The sequence below is a fragment of the Xiphophorus maculatus genome, chromosome 11 (genome assembly GCF_002775205.1).
Source record: "Xiphophorus maculatus strain JP 163 A chromosome 11, X_maculatus-5.0-male, whole genome shotgun sequence".
Lineage (NCBI taxonomy): Eukaryota > Metazoa > Chordata > Actinopteri > Cyprinodontiformes > Poeciliidae > Xiphophorus > Xiphophorus maculatus.
This window is the reverse complement of record NC_036453.1, coordinates 29217644-29236888: the sequence shown is the minus strand read 5'-3', so window position 1 is coordinate 29236888 and position 19245 is coordinate 29217644. Positions and strand designations below refer to the sequence as shown.

The 19245-nt window shown below is 39.2% G+C and overlaps 1 protein-coding gene across 1 annotated transcript; it reads right to left on the bottom strand.

Annotated features, from left to right (window-relative positions):
• Positions 1-6740: 6740 nt before the first annotated feature.
• On the bottom strand, positions 6741-17852 carry hunk (hormonally up-regulated Neu-associated kinase). The gene is made up of 9 exons (XM_023342874.1): positions 17239-17852; positions 14312-14604; positions 13398-13453; positions 12938-13073; positions 12720-12847; positions 11921-12047; positions 10525-10693; positions 10219-10381; positions 6741-9450 (listed from the first exon to the last, which is right to left on the bottom strand). Exons 1-9 carry the CDS (start codon positions 17470-17472, stop codon positions 8708-8710), a joined length of 2049 nt encoding a protein of 682 aa, XP_023198642.1. The 5' UTR covers positions 17473-17852; the 3' UTR covers positions 6741-8707.
• Between the last annotated feature and the right edge of the window lie 1393 nt (positions 17853-19245).

Genomic DNA, 19245 nt, shown 5'->3' with positions numbered 1-19245 from the left:
AAGTTAGTCAGCATCTCAGTGAATGGCTCCCTAAATGGCCTCAGAGCTCATTTAGGTGTTATATATATAGACATGGTGTTGCTGGATGCATTGCACAGTTGGGTGCAATTATTGCACTGGCTTCACCTTATTCACCCCCTGACGTCTCAACCAATCACTGCCACCCAAACCAAGATGGAAACACACACATCAGTCAGTCAGTGCAATCACACACACTCTACCAGCACACGGGGACAAAGGATGAATAATGCAGAGGTACCGTCTGAGTGAAAGTCGCCTCCCCTCTTTCCCTCCTTTTCACCTTCCCTAAGCAATAAGGAAGCAATGTTGCCATGGAGGCAATGAAGCCTTGGTGCACTGGCAACCAATTACATCCCTTTCTGTGTGAAACAGCCGACCAATGGCCAACCCAGACTGGTGCTGCTGCTGCCACAGACACTGAGATCCTATTGGCTCTCTGCTGCTCTTTGATTGAATTTCAGATCTTGTTTTTGAGGGGAAAAACATATCAAGGAGTGCCACCTGTGTGTTGCCAAGTTAGGATATGCTGGATTTTCATACATATTTTAAAATTATTGCAGGCTGTGGAGAAAAACGTTTATCAGCAAAAGAAATCTAAATCTAAAGGTGTTTTGTGCTCTGGTGGAGAGTAGTTGAGGGGTTTATGTTTGGGGTTTGTCAGCATTGTTTATAATATTAAAAATGCCCATTTTTATCTCCCAGGTTGACAGTTATATATTTAAATTTACCTCTGACAAAGTGCTGTGGCTCACCAGGCTCAGTTTGATTTATGACCTGTTCCTGAGTTAACTGTTGGTTTGCCACAGCCAGTGTAAACCATACCAATCCTGCCAATGAAGTCAGATACACACTGGTTTTACAAGAAAATTGTGAACACTTATCAGTTTCTTCTAGTCAGATTTTTTATACTGTTTTGAAATGTATAGAATCTTTTTAATTTTTTGATGGATAAGTTGCAAACAATTGTAAATAGATTTTGTGGCATGAACAAAAAATTAGCGTGATGAAAAGGGGTTGAGTAAAATCTAGGAAAACCTGTTTTCTCCGTTCCTCTTATGTCTTTTCCCATTTTTGTTCATTTTACTAATATCTGTCCATCTATCCACCTATTTGTTTGTCAATCCTCCCATCTATTTAGCTATTCATCCATCCACCTATCTGTCTCTCCATATTTACTTCCATCTGTTTTTCTTTCATTCCTTCCCTTCCCCTAATTTTAGATCTAGTTTAAAACATGTCTTAATTTAACCAATACATTATCTAAAAATAAAACAAAGATATTTTAATATGAAGTGTCAAGTTTCGAGGGAAACCATTTTAATTACATTTTACTAAAAGTTTGTATATCTAAAGTGATTTTTACCCTTTGTATTCAAGAAAAACATTCATATTATAGGCAACAAGACCAGCTTCCAGTTGTTGAACAGCTTTTTGTGGGTTTGCTTTGGCATTTTGATGGTTTCACTTTTAAGATCAACTTCAAATCTGTGAATCTGGAAGGCTTCCTTGCCATCACCCTAATGTTCTGCTCCCTCCACAGATTTTCAATCAGAGCCACAATATCTATATCTCTTTGCTATAACCCCTTATAGTCCATACATACATAGTCTTGTACATCTGTAAATAAATATTTATATCTCGTAGAGCACTTCTGGATAGATGCAAACTACATCTCGTTGCTTGTACTTGTGACAGTGCAATGACAATAAAGTTGAATTCTAAAAAAAAAAAAAAAAGTCAGGAGTTTTGCTCGGCAACTGAAAATACTATTATTGCTTCCAGAAAGAACATTTAAAGAATACTTAATATTGGACTTAGCTGTTATTATATTTTTATTTAAAATACAAGCCTAAAACTATTAAGCAATTTCTTCACACTTTAAAGAATTGTGTTAAAAGGACAGAGAACCCTAGAAAAGTATGGGTTTTTTTTTTATCAAACCAATGTACAGGAAACTTTAACATATTTTAAAGTAAAATTCAGGTAAAAGGTCAAGTCTTTGGGGAAGCGGGCTAAACCTTTGACTTGATTCATCCTCTTTGTGTTTCCTTAACACGGCTGCTTGTTCAACATGTGTTTGCAGCTGAAGTGATTAAGACGATCTGATGTCATTAGTCAACTAGTTACAGCTCTGTTGAGTTCTTCACATGGTGCTTGGATTTCTCAAATTAATCAGAGGGGTAGCTATATATTTAACCTTTGAGAAACTTAGCCTGGTTTTGTTCTGTCTATTGAACAATGAATCCGTAAAGCTTGTGCATCAGCCTTCTTGTTTCATTAATCACCTTCATCAGTCAGTCTGACAGAATAACCCAAATCCCCTCTGAGTGCTCAAAGCCCCCTGCTTCATTAGAAAACATCTGCTTGTTTATTTCCTCCCACATCTTTGTGTGTAGTCGTGTCTGCCAGGTAACCCGCCATGCATTCACTCTCTCCTCTTCAACCTAAACCTGCATGCAAGAACACAGCACAGCCCCTCTTATAAAGACCCAGTGTGGTCATGTTTTCTCCGCCTGAGAGCATCCTCTGCTGCTGTCGCCGTGGAGCAGGTTAATCTAATGTTTTTCTCAGACACAAAGGCTCGTCCCATTGCCAGTGACACCCCGGTGTGCGCGTGGATGTGTGACGAGGGAGGAGGCAGAAAACAGGATTAGTGTCATCAGGATCTAAGCCTGAACAGATTGAGAGAATAAAGTCCTGCTGGACAGTAGTGGACAGTTTACACACACGTTAAAAAGGAACAACATCCCGTTATGTGGCTGTGTTGTTTAGCTTTGTGAATGGCACTGTCATTACTGTCCTTTTCTGGCAGAAGATGCCTCACATTAATGTGTTCAAAGTCTAAAGGTAAAATAAAATGTCATTTCTTTTTCTAATAGGGATTTTTTTCAGGAATTTTTTTTATGTGTACCTGTCTTTTTCACATCTTTGACAAGTCAAAATGTAATTTCAAAGATTACGAATTTAGTGCTCACTCTCCTTAGTTTGCTGCTGGATTACTCTTACAACAAGACTTGTTCTTGGCAGATTATTTCTAAAATAATCTTTGCATAAAGGAAAATTATTTTTTCTTTATCTTATCAATGTGGATTAATGATTTCTGAGACTGTACTTGGATTAGCAACTCACTGTTGAAGACATAATCTCTAATCTTTTCTTCATTTTTGTGTTTTCACTTAAGGAAATATTAAAAAATTCTAAAAATATGTATATATTTTGATATTCACCTAACAACCATTCATGCCACTTTTGGTTATTTAAAATAAAAGTTGATAATTATCTCATTTTATGATCAAAAGAAATAAAAAAAAATATTCAACATAATTTTACATATGCATGTTCTTACGAGTTGAAAAGTGTTCTAACTTTTAGCAACTTCTTCTGTCCAAACATTATTCACTATTTTGTAATTATTGAAATAATCAAACATGTTCTCTGTTATTGTTGTATGAAAACAGCAGCATGTGCAAACAGTTTTTAGCTGTACATGTGACACCACTTTCTAATGTGCATGAAAACACCAAAAAGGAATGCATGATACAACCTCAAACATGTTTTGCACAAGAGCTCGGTGTCCAAAAGTCTACTTTTCATATGCTAGAGAACTCTTTATAGATTTTTTCATGTGTATTTAGCTGTAATAAAATATAAGTTTTAGAGACATTAAAAGAAGTCCAATAACATTTATCACTGAATGTCCTCAAAAGGTTAATGATGGTAGTACTGAGTTTATTATGTGCACCACAGAGTCGTCTTATCACCACTGTTCTCTATTTATATGAATGGGTAATTATAACTATAATTTTTTTAAGTATGTCAATGATATGGGGCTATTTAGTTTTTATTTTTATTTTTTTTTTACCTCTACCACTATAAAGCAGACAACAGAAAGCGATCACCTAGTACTACAGGAGTGGTGGTGAAAGTGCCCTTTAGAAATGAATGTTAGTAGGACTAAACAAACTCATTACTTAAGATTATAAGTAATTAATTCAGTCTAACTATCAAATGAGAGCTTAAGTAGAAAACATTTCCAAACATCTTGGTACATAAAATTCACAGCAAACTTACTTTAAGGGAAAATACTTGTATTTGTATCCTTACAAAGTGCTCTTAACACCTTTACTTGCTACACATGTTTAGCAATTTGGCAGCAAGGCAAATATTCTTGAAATTGTATAAAATGGTCAGGTAAAAAACATTTTATCCTTTAAATTGTAAAGAATCTGAGCTATATCTGGTGTTGGTCAAATAATTTCAAAACCATAGTCATACGGTGACAAGCCTGTAGTCATTTAAGCCTGTGAGGGTGCAGTTCTTGGAGACGTGGATGATAGTGGAGTGTTTGAAGCAAAAACCTCACACAGCTCCAGGGAACTTGTTGAAGATCTGAGTGAAAATGGGATTTTGATTACCAATGAGATAGATTTATGGATATTAAAGTAAACTGAGCTGACTGGTAATCATTACAACCACTGCAGCTCAATCCTCCAGGAGGCATTTTAAATTTACTCCCAGTGATTTCAGGGGTATAAATTACACTTGGGGCTATAGCACCCAAGCCTGCCGCAATACGCAATTAATCAATTAATCACATGTTAAGTGAAAATGAGTTCAATAATTTTCATTCTGATGTTGCATGTTTTTTTAAGGAGAAATTTCTTTAGAGACATCATAATTCATTTTATTTACAAATTCAGCTGTTTATTTATTGCTTTTTGTTGCTCTGTTTAACTTTTGATATTTAAAATGTTTCCGCTTCCAGTGGAAAGTGTTCTGTACAAAATTAAAGTTTAATGGTCTTTGAGATGACAAACTTGCATTATTATGCCATAATCAACATATAACTTGAAAATAGTCTCAAAACAACAATATTATTGTTTATTACAATAATTACAGAGGCAATTTATCATCCAACAAGAACTGTTATCATGACAGACCTAATAACACCAGATTTTTTTTCAGCTTTGTGCTGTGTAAAAGATTTTATATTTGAATTAATTGGAATGTATTACAGGCAGTGGACTGATACTGTTTTTGATGACATGTTTATAATGTATTTTTCTAGATATAAAAAGTTGAAAAGAGATTAATAACCTTTCCTTTTCCAACTGTCTTAATAACATTAAATGTTTCCTATTTTTGGTCACTTGGGATCTCCAACATAGCTTTTTCCTAAATGCCAGAGTAATGTCTTGCTATTCAGAGGCTTAAATAAGTATGATTATCTTTCTTTCTAAAAAGTAATGATAATATCATAACCTTGTATGGTGTTTAGTACACCTCAAATGTATTGCTCTCTTGCGTCACTTGATATCAAGAAAATAATTGTGGACCTTCACGTGTCGGATTCACCCTCGAGTGCCAGTTTTTAGACATTTAATGCAAATATACACAGCTTAGTAATGTCCAGCCATTATTTCATTCAGAAAAATTCAGAATTATTTGTCCTGGAGAGAAATGTATTTTAGTGTAAAATGTGTGCATGAACTCCAGAACAAAACCAAAGTATCCCATGAAGATGTTGTCTGAAACTGACAGGGGAGTGTTGTTGTCTACAGCAAACACTTTTTATTTGAAAGCATGTTGGTGGAAAATAAAGCTGTTATTATAAACTTTTATTTAATCCACAAAAAATCAAAAACTAACTATGTTCTTTGTTATCAGATGATTCCACACAGGTGTGACGAGACCATCACCGAACTTCAGGTTCTCTGTCCATGTCCTGTGTTATCCTTCTTAAGCTGGCGTATTCATGCCCACAGGCTGTTTGTGACACCAGACCTCTGGGGGATTTTGATCAACAGTCCGCCTGTCTGTGATAAACAAAGGGCTCTGGCTTTAATGCATTTTAGGGCCACTCTTGTCCCTCCACTTCTATCAGCTTAGCCACGCAGATTTAATCAGACATCCCTGTTTGTGTCGTCCTGTGAATGTGTTTGTCTCAGAGTGCTGGAGTCCCCCCGCCCCCAATCCTCCTCTTTGTCTCGACATGGTAGTGTCACCCAGAGATGTTTATTAGGAAGGGGGAGGGAGAGGTGGCCACAGCTGAGTAGATTAGCGTCTGTAGTGTGTGTGTGTGTGTGTGTATTGGTGTCGTTGAAAAGGGAGGGGGTCATGGTATGTGAGGGTATCATTTGTAAAGGTTTTTCAGCTGTTGCTCCAGTGTTTTCCCCCTTTCTTTTTTTTGCCCATTATTGAGTTGTCTCGTGGGAAATGTGCATGACATGTTAGACAAATGGAACAATGTGTTGGGAAAGAAATATGGCTCCTTCCATAGCAGAGAAGCAAGGCCTCATTAACTTCTCCTAAAAGAAGGAAAAGAAATCACAAACTTACAGGGTCTTGCTTGATTTTTTTATACAACAATTTCCAACATCTTGGCCTATTCACAAAATGCTGTGACGCATGGTGGTGGCAGTATCATACTGTTGCCTTTTTAGTCCTTAAATAATCCTTAAATCCAATAAAATACTGAAGTAAATGTAATGTGACAGAATGTGAAAAAGTTCACTAAGTTTGAATACTTTTGCGTGCAGTGAGTAATTTGTGATCCAATTCTCAAAGCTGTTGAACTGTGTTACGTAAACATACATTTCTTTTCTTTTGGTTTTGAATTGAAAGAATGTAATTTTCATAACTTCAGGCCAGACATTTTTACCTCAGACACACCACACAGTTCACTGGTGGAATTCAAAAGACCAGACAGACACGAAGCGTTCAGTATAGATATTTAAAATACTTTATACAGCATAGAAATCTCTTGACACTCAAACCAATCCATTAAAAAAATCTTACAAAAGACCCCCCCGCATGTCTGTATCAATCTCAATTTCAAAAAGAAAAAGCAGTTACAAAGACATAAATTCAAATGGTGACATTACAGTTCAATTCATGCAACTTTTCAGTATTTAATAGCGAGGCAAAAAATTCCCTTGTGCCTGTGGAAGCCTTATCTTTTTGTTTTTTTTTTGTAAAAAGGTTATTTCCATAAACATTTTTTTTAAATTCTTCCTATATTGAACTATTAACGTGAAGGGGACAGGGGCACTTAAGACAGCTATTTACAAAGAACAACGTTCACATCATGCTCAAAGAGCTCTTGGCAAAAACTCATCATTGCAGTTAAACACTTAAGACTATTGCACAAACTACAGCATTAAGACAAAGGGAGGTGAGTTACTTCTTCTGTGGTTGTTAGGTGACATGAGTAGCACTTGTTCCCACTTTAAATCCCTCAGTGTTTCAGTGAGGTGGTTAAGTTTAATAAGGCTTCTGATGCTCTATTTTATTTTACTGACTACAAACTGACATGTTCAGCTGTGAAATGATCCATAAAGTATGAGTTTCTCTGTTGATGAGTTAATACTTGTGTATAAAAAGTTATGAAGTGTAATTTATCACTGATGGGTAACGGGTTTATAAAAAAGTGAGCTTATGATTCTACCGTTGGTCCCTATGTAGTTTTATTGTGTTAAATCTAAAGCCAGCACTTAGACACATCCTACACAAACAGGTGTGTCAGACCTGACTGTCACTACAGTATGCAAAAATGCACGATTAATGCAGTGAGGTAAAAGATAGTCAGCACATTTATTTCCTATAGGTTTTGGTATTCAGTAATAGTGCAGTGAGCTTTTTTTCCCTCCCAGCAGTCAGGCTACAGTGTGAGCTGGCTGGAAGTCGGTAGCTATATTACAGAGTTTCTACAAAGACAACAACATTTACACATGTAAAGTCAGGGTTAGGGTTAAGAGTCGGGTCCTGTTAGCTGGTGTGAATCAGTCTGCTTGCTCTCAAACCAGATGAAGCAATATTACAAAACAAAGTACTTCAAACTTTGTCTATATTACAGGGCTTTGTTTCTGTGTGTGTGTATGCGTGAGTGTGTGCATTAGTCATCAAGGCCAGTATTACAAGACGTCCCAAGTTCACTGTGTGTCTTGGACACAGGAGGATCCATTTCGAATCTCATCTTGACATTCTCAAGATGAGGTTTGTGTAATAACACAAGAGTATCGTGCTGTGTAATAACACAATACTCAAGAGGTAAAATGGTAAGTTTTCACCCTTTTCTTCCATGTTTTTTTTTCAGATTTTAATTAGGCATGGGCCGGTCACTAGATTCAATAACTAACAAGGTTTGAACTTTTTCCATCATATTTTTTCCTATTGCTCGAAGTCCTTTTAATTAGATGTTGGAGAAAGTGCCAGAGTGACTGAAATTTTCTGGTCTTTCCCTCCTCCTCAACCTGTTGCTGAACAATGATGGTCAGCTGAGTACAAGAAGGCCTCTACAGATGTCATTACTTACAAGAAGATACAAATTCTGTAGTTTGGAAGAATTTGCTGTTACAATAAAAACCCTCACAGAGTTACATAAAAAATAAAAAGGGTGTGCTACCTGTTATTAGCTCCACAACTGCTGTTTGACAACTGCAGTTGACAAGCAACCGTCAGCCTGTATAATTAACACCTTGACTAGAATGCTGTGTCTCTACTGAAGGTTATTGTACAGTGAGAATCTCATACCGGCCCATGTCTAGTTTTCATATTGAAGTGAAAAGTGGCTCAGTTGGAATAAAAGGGCAGTTCACAGTTCAAAAGGCCGCTCTGGAAGACCTCTCCAACTTTTACAAACTGTTGAGAGGGGCCCAAATGTTCCTTTCATTTTTTTTCGAATCCCTCAGCAAAGGGTCTTCAGTGCACCTGAAGCACACATCAAAGTTTTCATCGGATAAGGAGGTGGAGAAACAACTTCCTCAATGAATTGTTCCGGTCGGAATGTAAAAGGTTGCAGTGGGACTTTCTTTTTGGGTCCTTTGGCCACAGAGGGAAGCTTGCTGCGATGTGTTGGGCTCTCAGGATCGCTACTTGCACTGTTGGACGGAGGACTGAATGCCGAGTTGGGGTTAATTAGACTAAAGGCAGACTTTAGTGGCATAAATGCTGAGCCTCCTGGCGGACTTCCAACACTGCTAGAGGGGCTTCCACTTGTGTCAGAGGAACCACACCCATCCGATGACAAATTCTTCTTGGGCTGTGGGTTGGAAATCAGGACTGGGGGACTGGGGATGGTGGCCTTTTTCAAGTAAGAGGAGTCGGGCTGGAAGGCAGAGACGTGGCGTGGAGGTGACAGAGTCCCATTGGTCAGCTTGTACCAGGGTGTGGAAGGTGTGTCCTCAATTTGTTCGGCCTTCGAAAGGGAACCAAAAGAGTGCATGCCGATTGGTGATGGCGCTGGTGGAGCAGGGATGTTATGCTCTGGACTTGTGTTGACCGGTGGGAGGGTGGCCAAGCGCCTCCTCTGCTGTGGAGTGTTGGGGAAGAGGGGATGAATCTCGAGGTACTCCATGGATGATGATGCAACTGTACCTGGAGGTGCCAGAGGTGACTTACGATGTCCTACTGCTAACGCTCTTAGAATACCTGAAGAAAGAAAAGGTGTACCTTTAGTTTCCACTGCTGGAACTTCCTAATCTTTTTTTTCTGTAGGTACTGTAGAGACAGGTGAACAATAAAAATAATACACCTGGAGCAACACATAATGTTAGATTTATGACATGCGTGTCTAGGTAGTATGTCATCTCATTATGTCACAGCATGCACTGAGCCAACGTAAAGAACAACCTGACTTAGTTTTAACCTCGTCAGTACTAGCCTAACCTGATTTCCGGGATCAAGAACACCGCTTGCAAACTGTAGCGCTTCCCAAAGTTAAACAAGTTGTAAAAAGGAGCTCAAATTTTAGTTTCCCCAGATGCTCACATGCCTCTTCACTTGTCACACTTTTGTTCCAAATATAATTCCAATGCAGTTTTATACAAATTTAAGTACCTCAGTGCTAAGCTGTTTCTCATTCATATTATGTCAGACATCAGAACAGTGTTAAGAGTAAAATAAAGTGCTTGTGCATTTGCAACACAAATGGCTGTAAGTTTGTCCAAGATGTTACTTTCAGGTAGATGGATGGATGGATGGACGGGTGAGTGGATGGAGGAAGGGATGAAGGGTGGGTTGCATGGAGAGGTAAGTGTGGTTGTGTGAAACAGGCTGTTGTACATGAAGATGCATGCTCAGTCAACCTACCCTATGTAAAAAATAGAAATAAAATCATGCAATAAATATCTTTTTCCTTTTTATGTGAATACAGTTTATTCATATACATGTTTTGCATTAAATAGTGCAAATCCTTACCTGTTTTGTGTTTCTTTTCTTTGTTCTGTCCTTTGCTAACAGCCAGATAGACGGGCGTCTGTTTAGGAGGGATGGTTAGTTTATCGACGTGCTTTCTCCACTGTGTTTGATAGTATTCCGTTTGTTGCTTCTCTAGCTTCTTTTTCTCCTGCATCTGCTTCTCCTATACACAGAAATGATGCAAAAGATTCTAAGAACTGGTCATGCAGGTTTTTCAACTGTCTCAAAATTTTCAAAAACACTGCACCGAGCAGAAGAGTTTAGATTGCTTCTCTGTGTTTCAGGCGTTAGCTACGACACACTCACCCGATACTCTTTGGAGAGCCTCTTCATTTTCTTATTGAGAAGAAAGTAGACAGCCAGAGTGTGACAGGCACGGTTGGTGAGGACAGCGCTCAGCACTTCGCTGTGCTTGTACCCCATCTTCTCCGTCATATGAAGCAAAACTGCTTGATTTATTTCTTCAATGTGGATTCTTGAAACAAAGAGAAGCCAGATTAGTGTTATCCTGTAACACTATATTTACTAAGTGTCTGCACAGTTACTATCTGAATGTGTAAACATTTTCAATGTGTAAGGAATTGCAAGTTCATAAAAACCCCACTCAGTTTTTGCATTTAGTTTTATGGACTACATTTTGCTTTATTGGGATTTTTTTGTGATTGGCCAAAAAAAAGTAGATTATCTGCAAACTTGTTGAAAAAAGATTCTCAGATAAGCACTGTTCAAGGAGCGCATTCATCAGAGAAACAGCCAAAATGCCCATGCTAACTCTGGTAGAACTGCACAGATCCACAGTTCATGCGGGAGAATGTGTAAACAGAAAATCTATTAATTGTGCATTCCATAAATCTAGCCTTTAGGAAAGTGAAAGAACTTCCTGCTTTAGTTTACCATCAGGCAGGTGACATAGCAAACATGTGGAGCAGCATGTTTTGCTCATAGAGTAAGCAAAAGGTAATGTTTGGGATTACATGCAAATCACTTCATAGCAGAAAACACAGTGAACACAATGTGCTCACTGAAAATTTATAGTGACAGGCTCCTGCTGCAGGGAAGCTTTTCTTTATGAGGACAGGAAAGTTTGTCAGGGTTTGAAGAGGTGTGGTGCTAAATTCAGAGCACTTCTACTGAAGAAGAATAACGCAGGACACACAATTACAGTGTATATAAAAAGAGGAAAATAAAAATGGGTGCCCAGTTCTAAAGAACTGTAAAAAATGTGAATTGCCAGCACTCCCAAAGTATATAAAGGTTTTAATGGTTTTAAAGGTTGCAGTTCTACAAAAGAACCTGTGAGAGATTGCAGAAAACTGGGGAAGGAAGTAAACATTTCAGTAAGGCCATCACATACAGCCAGAGCTGAAAATAATTTCTAACATTCTTCATGTGTGAGAATGACCTCTACTTAAATCTACTGTAAATGAGAATTCTTGGAAAGACTTGAAATTTTGTGAGATACTTTTCTTTCTGTCCGACTGAGCTTGAACTATGTCGCACAAAGGAAAGGGCAAAAATGTCAGTCTCAACTTGCAGTTCTAGTTGCATGGAAAGTTAGTCTTACAAACTATTTAATCTACAAACCATTAAATACATAAGTGTTTATTCACAATATGGACTGATTTGTGTTGGGTTATCACAACACATTTCTCCCCCTAAGAAGCACACTACAGTGGTTATGTGAATATGTGCATGTGTGTACCTGCTGCGATAAGGTGCCCCTGTGTTCCTATTGGCCAGCTGCAACCAGGAATCAGTCATCACTTGATGTATATTTGGACGCCTGTGAGGGTCTGGCTCAAGAAGCTTCTTCAGCAGACAGATGGCAGCTGAGAGGAGAAAAAAAAATCATACTGTGCTGTCAAGAGCTGCCTGTCCTAATCTGTGAAGATTCCTGAAAGTTAAACATGTCATTACATGTATAACTGTAATGACAACAGCAGTTTGTCTTTACATGGAAGTCAAAACCAAAACCTTTCCTATTTATTTTACACTCTCCTTATATGCAAATACAATGTCAGCCCTAAATCTCCTCCTTCTTTTCACCTTGTTGTATTTCTCAAATTGAATCATCACAATAGGTAGTTGGTTGAGCCAATCCTTCATTTGAATATTACCAGGCATCACTGCGTGACACGAAGAGGATGAGAAGCGTCATTGCTTCCAGTGGTTTTGTTTTGATACTCGTTCCTCCAGTATTATCTGTACCCCCACCCACTTCTACCTTTGAGAAATTGTTTTGAAATGCAACCTGTTGCTGCGCCAGGAAATTCTTCGGAAATATTCTTTCTGCTGGCAACAGTGGGAGTGTGCAACTCCATCTAGCCAATAATAATTATGAGAGTTGTTTTTTTGTTTTTTTTCTTTTTCTAAAGAAAGCACAGAGGGCCAATAAAAACAAGTTCAAGAAACCTAATTAACAAAAACAAAGGCTTGTTTGACTAGCAGGTGCCTACAATTGGCATTTATGATGCATTCAGTCTTTAGAAAATGGCAGTTACCAGTAGATAGGGTAGGAGGTAGAGGGTTCATTTCTTTGTCCACCATCTTCTGGTGCAGAGCTCGAAGGCTAAAGGGCTCCACGGTGAAAGGGAGTGATCCGGTCAGCATTGCATACATATTGACTCCACTGTAAAGCAAAACGTGCATATTTAAAACTTCAGGTTGCAGTAAACAACAATAGGTGAAATCATATTCTAAGGAATGAATGTGAACTTACATGGACCAAACATCCACCTTTGGGCCGTATTTCTTTCTGGACAGCAGCTCGGGAGCAGCGTAGGCTGGACTGCCGCACTGGGTACTGAAAGGGTCAGAGTATCCCAATATGCCAGCGCAGTTACTGAGGCCAAAATCTAAGAAGGAGAGGGTGGGAGAGTGTGGTAAGTGTCATTCTTAGGCTTTTTTGTTGTTTATATATCTCTGCTATGCAAACAGACAGAACCAGATTAACGCCTCAGCGAAAGCTTATAAGCCTTTTAACAGGAGATTTAGCTGTTCTTAACCCTTTACCTCGGTAAGGCTCTGATTACACTCAGGGTGAGAACATTTACAGTGACCATCCAGGCATCAATAATAAATAGTTACATGATTACTATTAATTATTCAGTTGTTACTTTTATCCATTATAAAGTACAGACTGTGTTTTTAGAAGAAAAGAAAATTTGATAGTGCCTTACCTATGAGTTTTATGTTGTCCTGCTCATCCAACAGGAGATTTTCTATCTTCAAATCTCTGCAAGACAAAAAGGGAGAGAAGAGATGTCACTGACTGCAGTTTTTTTTCTTTTTCCTCTTTTAAGGATTTGTTGCCCTTTTTCTCAGGTAAGGTATATTGACAGGTAAGAAGGGTATGACAGAGGGGAGAAAACATGCGGCAAAGGCCACCATGCTGGGACTCAAACCTCTAACAGTCACGTCGAGGACAAAGGCCTCTGTACTTGGGTTGTGAACTCTACCCACTGCGTCACTGCCGCACCCCATACAGTCAGTTTTTATGAAAGATGACAGAAGTTATTATCTTACAAGCCACTGGAAATATCAACATAATGCAATCTCTTGCGCAACTGGGAATTTATGACTTTGTACATCTTTTAAACGTAATATACTGCTCAAAAAAATAAAGGGAACACTCAAATAACACATCCTAGATCTGAATGAAAGAAATATTCTCATTGAATACTTTGTTCTGTGCAAAGTTCCATTTGCACAACAGCAGGTGAAATTGATTGTCAATCAGTGTTGCTTCTTAAGTGGATAGTTTGATTTCACAGAAGTTTGATGTACTTGGAGTTATATTGTGTTGTTTAAGTGTTCCCTTTATTTTTTTGAGCAGTGTATATTAATAATGATAAACACTGTTTGGATTATTGCATGATGTCTGAATATCCTGTGCTTTTAGTTTATTTAAAGAAGTTCTTAGATACCCTTGAATGACAACTCAACAAGTACAATAGATCTGGGTGTTCTTGTGTATTCATGTGCACCGGATAGACCTAAGCCACATGTTGAAAGCAATCTTTAGTACAAAAAAAACAACACAACAAACTTTCAGACTTGGGAGAGCAGGCAGTTTCTGTGTCCTTTATCATACCTGTGCACCACGCCAGCCCTGTGAAGGTGCTCGACGGCCAGCACCAGCTGCCGGATGTATTTCTGAGTTTCCCTCTCATCAAGGTGCTTCTTCTCATAAATGTGGTTCATGAGGTTCCCTCCAGGACACAGTTCCATCACCAGGTAGTAGCTGTTCTCCGTCTCCAGAATGTCCAACAGCTGTGCAATGTTTGGATGCCGAATCATTTCCTGGATGAGGCCTTCCCTCCGCAGGTTCTTTGTGACGTATGAGTCCTTCTTGGCCTTTCGCTTGTCAATTACCTTAACCGCCACCTGGAAAAAAACAAGAGAAGAGGAAAGGGTAAGAGGATGAGGAGAGATTCTTCTTGAAGCCTTGGCAGCTGCAGGTTGACTCTTAAACCCTGTGCCATATGTTGTAGTTAGCAAAAGCACACTCCTATATTAGTGTGTCTCTTAGGGTTAGATTTCAAGGAGGGTAACAGGTGATGATGCAACTTGATCTTTACTGCTGGGTACATAACTTGCCACTGACCTCTCCCAACCAGCTGCTCTTAGGGTGTAGAGTAATGCAAGGCCCTAAAGAGAGGAGGCATGTGAGTGTGAGAGGCAACAGAATTGTAATAAAGTAAAGGGAAAGCAAACGTTATCCTATGTGCTGAGAAGGTGCCAAAACCATATGGGCAGTTAAAGTTACCCCCATTTGCTTTCCTGCTACGTTAAAGTTAATCTCATTTGATAGGTTATGATGTAAGCGACACCAGTACTAAAAGGTGTTACTCTTTGCCTTTCATTTGTCCTCTTAGAATGTTTTAAGGGACGATTGCTTGAGTTACTGTTAAGAAATCCTTGAAGATGTCCTCATAAATGGCAAACGGTGCGTCCTCTGTTCAATGGCAGATCCTTGTGGATAATTCAATAAAAATATTTCATTCTCTGCCCTTGCTTCTCCTTGTGTCCTGTCTAGACTGAGTTCAAGAACATGGTTACCATACATTACAAATCATCTCAAGGAGAGTCCACAGACGTGGACCAGCATGGCAAGTGGAACAAATCACCATATCCATTAGCGACACTGTGCAGCAGTGTCCTCTCTTTTCTCCTGCCCTTTGGCTTATTTTTACAACCATCCTTCAGCTCATTTTTACGCTCTGATAATTGATTCCCCTCTGAAGAACCTTTTTACAGTTGCTAATTAAACCTGGCTTGCAGAAGAAACTTTTTGCGCATACCATGTGCCATCACTTGACAGTTAAAGATGGCCCATGTTTACACTTGCGGGAAATGTATGTGGCGGGTTAGGATCGGGGCTGTGTATTTACAGTAGTGCATATGAAAAGGGCGGGGTGGGATATCAAGGGGGAAGGGAGCATGCTGCTGGGGGGCTTTTCGGGGATTCAGTTGTTTATCAGGCACCCCTCAGACAGAAAGGAGGGGTCTTGCAGGGGTAATGTAGAGGGGAAAGTGGGTTACATATATCAAAAACACACCCATGTGACCTCTCCTACCTCCCTGATCATGATGACCCCATCGTTTTCCTCTCTTCACTTTTACATTCTCATGCCTACATCTATATCATCTTTCAAGCGATGCTAAAAAAGGGAATCTGGAGGACCTGATGCATTTGTTTTGCCCCGGCATACCCTCTTGGTTGAACAAACTTGCTGCCCTGCCCTTCCACCCTCCCTAACAGCTCCTGTTGGATGCCTTTATTCAAATGAAGAGCTGTGCTTGGTTGTGAGATTACCACTGTTTGCATCATCCTAAACAAAGAGAGTGGGGGAAAAAGGGGAGAGGAGAGGCGCCTTTTCTCTTCTGAGCAACAGAGCGAGCACCAACGGCCAAACAGGGGCTCAAGATAATTACATACATTTTCAACAATTTAATATCATGTTAGGGTACAGTCGCACAAACAGGTTTTACAGGTTGAAACATGCAGGAAAGAGAGGAGGAGCTTGTTTATCTTAGATGCAATTTTTTTCTGGCAGTTTTCCCCCCCAAAAATAAAAAAAATTGAAGAGATCGAGACAAAGGCAACAACTGGCCAATGGATGCCCATCTCAAACCCCTGCGTTTGCAGAATCCCAATGAGCCCTGCAGCCCATTTATCAACGAGGTCATTTCATATGCAAGTAGCAGCTTTGCTTCCTCATAGGCCAGACAATTTTGTTCTCCATCCCTATCACAGCCATGCGCGCCTGCAGAAGGTGAGATCACCAGCAGCAGCAGACAAAGCAGCGCACAAGTTGCCATCCAATGCCCCAGGAAAGCAGATGCTTTCCATTCCCCTGTTTGAGCCTTTCTCTCACACACAAACACGTAAGGTAAATATTGTCGGTGGAACTTCGGTACTGTGCATGCACTGCACCTCGACAGCTGGCGATGCAACATGAGCTCATTAACAAAGGGCGCTCATTGCAAGCAGAGCTGGCCACTTTCTCTGAGGTACAACTGGTTAACTGAGCTGAGCAGTGGTACCACTGGGTTAACCCCTCTGACTACATAGTCTTCTGTAATTATTTATCTGCTAAATGTATTTCTTATTTCTGTAATATTATTTATTATTTGACCCTTTTAAATGCCCATATACCACCAATATACAACAGCATAAGAAAGCTTTTAAGACTTCCAATTTGCCCAAAATGATATGAGACAGTGGTATCACTGTCCCATATGCTCCTGGTCACCCCTATATATATATATATATATATATATATATATATATATATATATATATATATATATATATATATATATATATATATATATATATATATATATATATTTGCATTGACAAGGCAAGAGGAACTGAAAACAAGCAAATGCTTTTTAAAGGCATTATGTCTGACACCCAGATGCATGCAATGCCATGTTACCCTTGAGGTACACAGTTTAGAAACTGCACATCTAATGTAGGAGATGTCATTTTTATCCACTACCATGCCTTACCTTTTCTCCCGTAAGAGTGTGGAGACCTTCTCTAACTTTTGCGAAAGACCCTTCTCCCAGCTTCCTCCCGATCAGGTAGGTCCCGACGCGCTTGGTGTGGTAAAAGTTCTTGAGGACGTCCGGGGCAGGACTGCCGAGGGAGCCCGAAAAGGTACTCTCATCGTCGGCGCTGTCTGAGGTCTCGCCGTCGTGCGTCCTGTTGTCTGTTCCCATGTCGTGGTCCAAAACGGGCATCTTTGTTGCCTTGTCTGAGAAGGGAGAAAAAACTACTCGACTCTCACGCACCTAAAAGCAGGTATCCTATTAAACGCTTAACGTCCGGCAAATTAGGAGTGCTGGATCTTGCGCCACCTGTTCACCCAAACGCATCCAGCAAGTGCGCTCAGCAGTTTCCGAGATAACTGAATCCGCTTAGATTATTATGACACAAGGAGCATTTTAAAAAGCCAATATCTGTCATGGAAAACTGACGCCACGTGTCTTATTAGCTACGCGAGAGTGTCTTCAGGTCGAGGATCAGAACCAGGCTTAGGCTGTGTGCGCATCTCCTCTCACACGAGCGTCTCCTGTATGGTCTGTGTGCAGTGCAGCGTGTTTTTCAGTTTGAAGTGACTTTCCCGGTCCTGTAGATGGGCGTTCCCCTACCAAGTGTGCGGGTGAAAAAAAGAAACACAGTGATGGAAGCGGGGGTACTTTTCTATCCAATCAGCGCAGGGTGGGTGGAGCGAGTGTACGGACAACGGGGAACAACAAGTCTACCGGTACCACCGCCCCGCCGCTCCGCTGTGTGGGTTCACATTGTACATGTGCAGGAACAAAGAATGGATTTGTAACCCTGATGAGTAACTTGTTACAGAATCAACATTTGAGCTCATAGGGTTTGTAAAAAATTATGCTAACATGTATTTGGCATTTTAGTTATTGTATGCATCTCTCTGTGCGTTAAGAATCTGCCTTTTTCATAATAATAAAAATCTAAGATTTTTGTTTTTCAAGGTAGTTATAATCAATATTAAGCTTGAATTAAATTTAGCCTATCTATTTTGGATGTTTTCTTGAGTTCAGCAGACCATGAAGCGACAAAAGAGAGAAAAATTTCACCTTGTTTACTTATGAGGTTCACTGGCCTAATTAACATTTTTAATCACCCAAAGGAGAACAGGGAGGGGCCACTCATCATAAAATATATTTTTTATAGTAAATCTAATCAGGCTCAAATACTTGAACAGTTGCTTTAATGACATTTTTATTGCATAAATAAATCTATTCACTTTATTTTCAAATGTTATATTCAATTAGATTTTTTGTGTAGCTATGCTTCAATTTCGATCTTTAAATAGAATGGCTTTAGCGATGCTAAACCACATGCCGCTTTTTCAAGACTGCTGGACCATGCTTTCTTGATAATTCACTCTAGACATAATAAAGATATGAAGCGTACAAGTACGACATCTTTTGGAGACTTTTTGCACTACAATTGAAGGCAGCGCAGACGTCTTGCTGAAATTGAATCAATATCCGTTTTGTAATTGTCTTGACACAAGGGCCTCAAGCATCTCATCGATTAGACCTGCATTAGCCCTTAAAACAAAGCATTTGATCTTTCCACGGGGTAAAATGTGTTACAATTTCCTGCACGTCTTTTGTGTCTTATGTAGCTTTTTAAACACCTTACTCTAAGATCACTATTAAATAGGTAGATCTACTTTCAAAAGCAGATGAAGGCAACTTTTATAGAAGAAACAGTAAAAAATAGATGCTTCCTGAGTTGAGAGTTAGATACTGATATTTACTGATTAAATCAAAGCTCTTGCTGTAAAAGTCATACATGTTTTTCTTTTAGAAAAACCTTTGCATATTTCTTGAAACAGATTGTATGTTTTGCAAACTCTATGTACATTTGGCAAAATGACCTGGATAATGCAGCACAACATCACGGATCAGCTGCAAAAGGTCACATCTCTCCAAAAACACTTCATGTATGCTTCAAAACTAAACTGAAGAGCA

Coding starts and splice junctions, on each gene's coding strand:
- hunk (XM_023342874.1), bottom strand. CDS start 17,472: ATGCCCGTTTTGGACCACGACATGGGAACAGACAACAGGACGCACGAC. Junction 12,848..12,937: donor AAGGTGGATGTTTGGTCCAT/GTAAGTTCACAT, acceptor TTTGCTTTACAG/TGGAGTCAATATGTATGCAA. Junction 10,382..10,524: donor GGCTCTCCAAAGAGTATCGG/GTGAGTGTGTCG, acceptor TTCTGTGTATAG/GAGAAGCAGATGCAGGAGAA.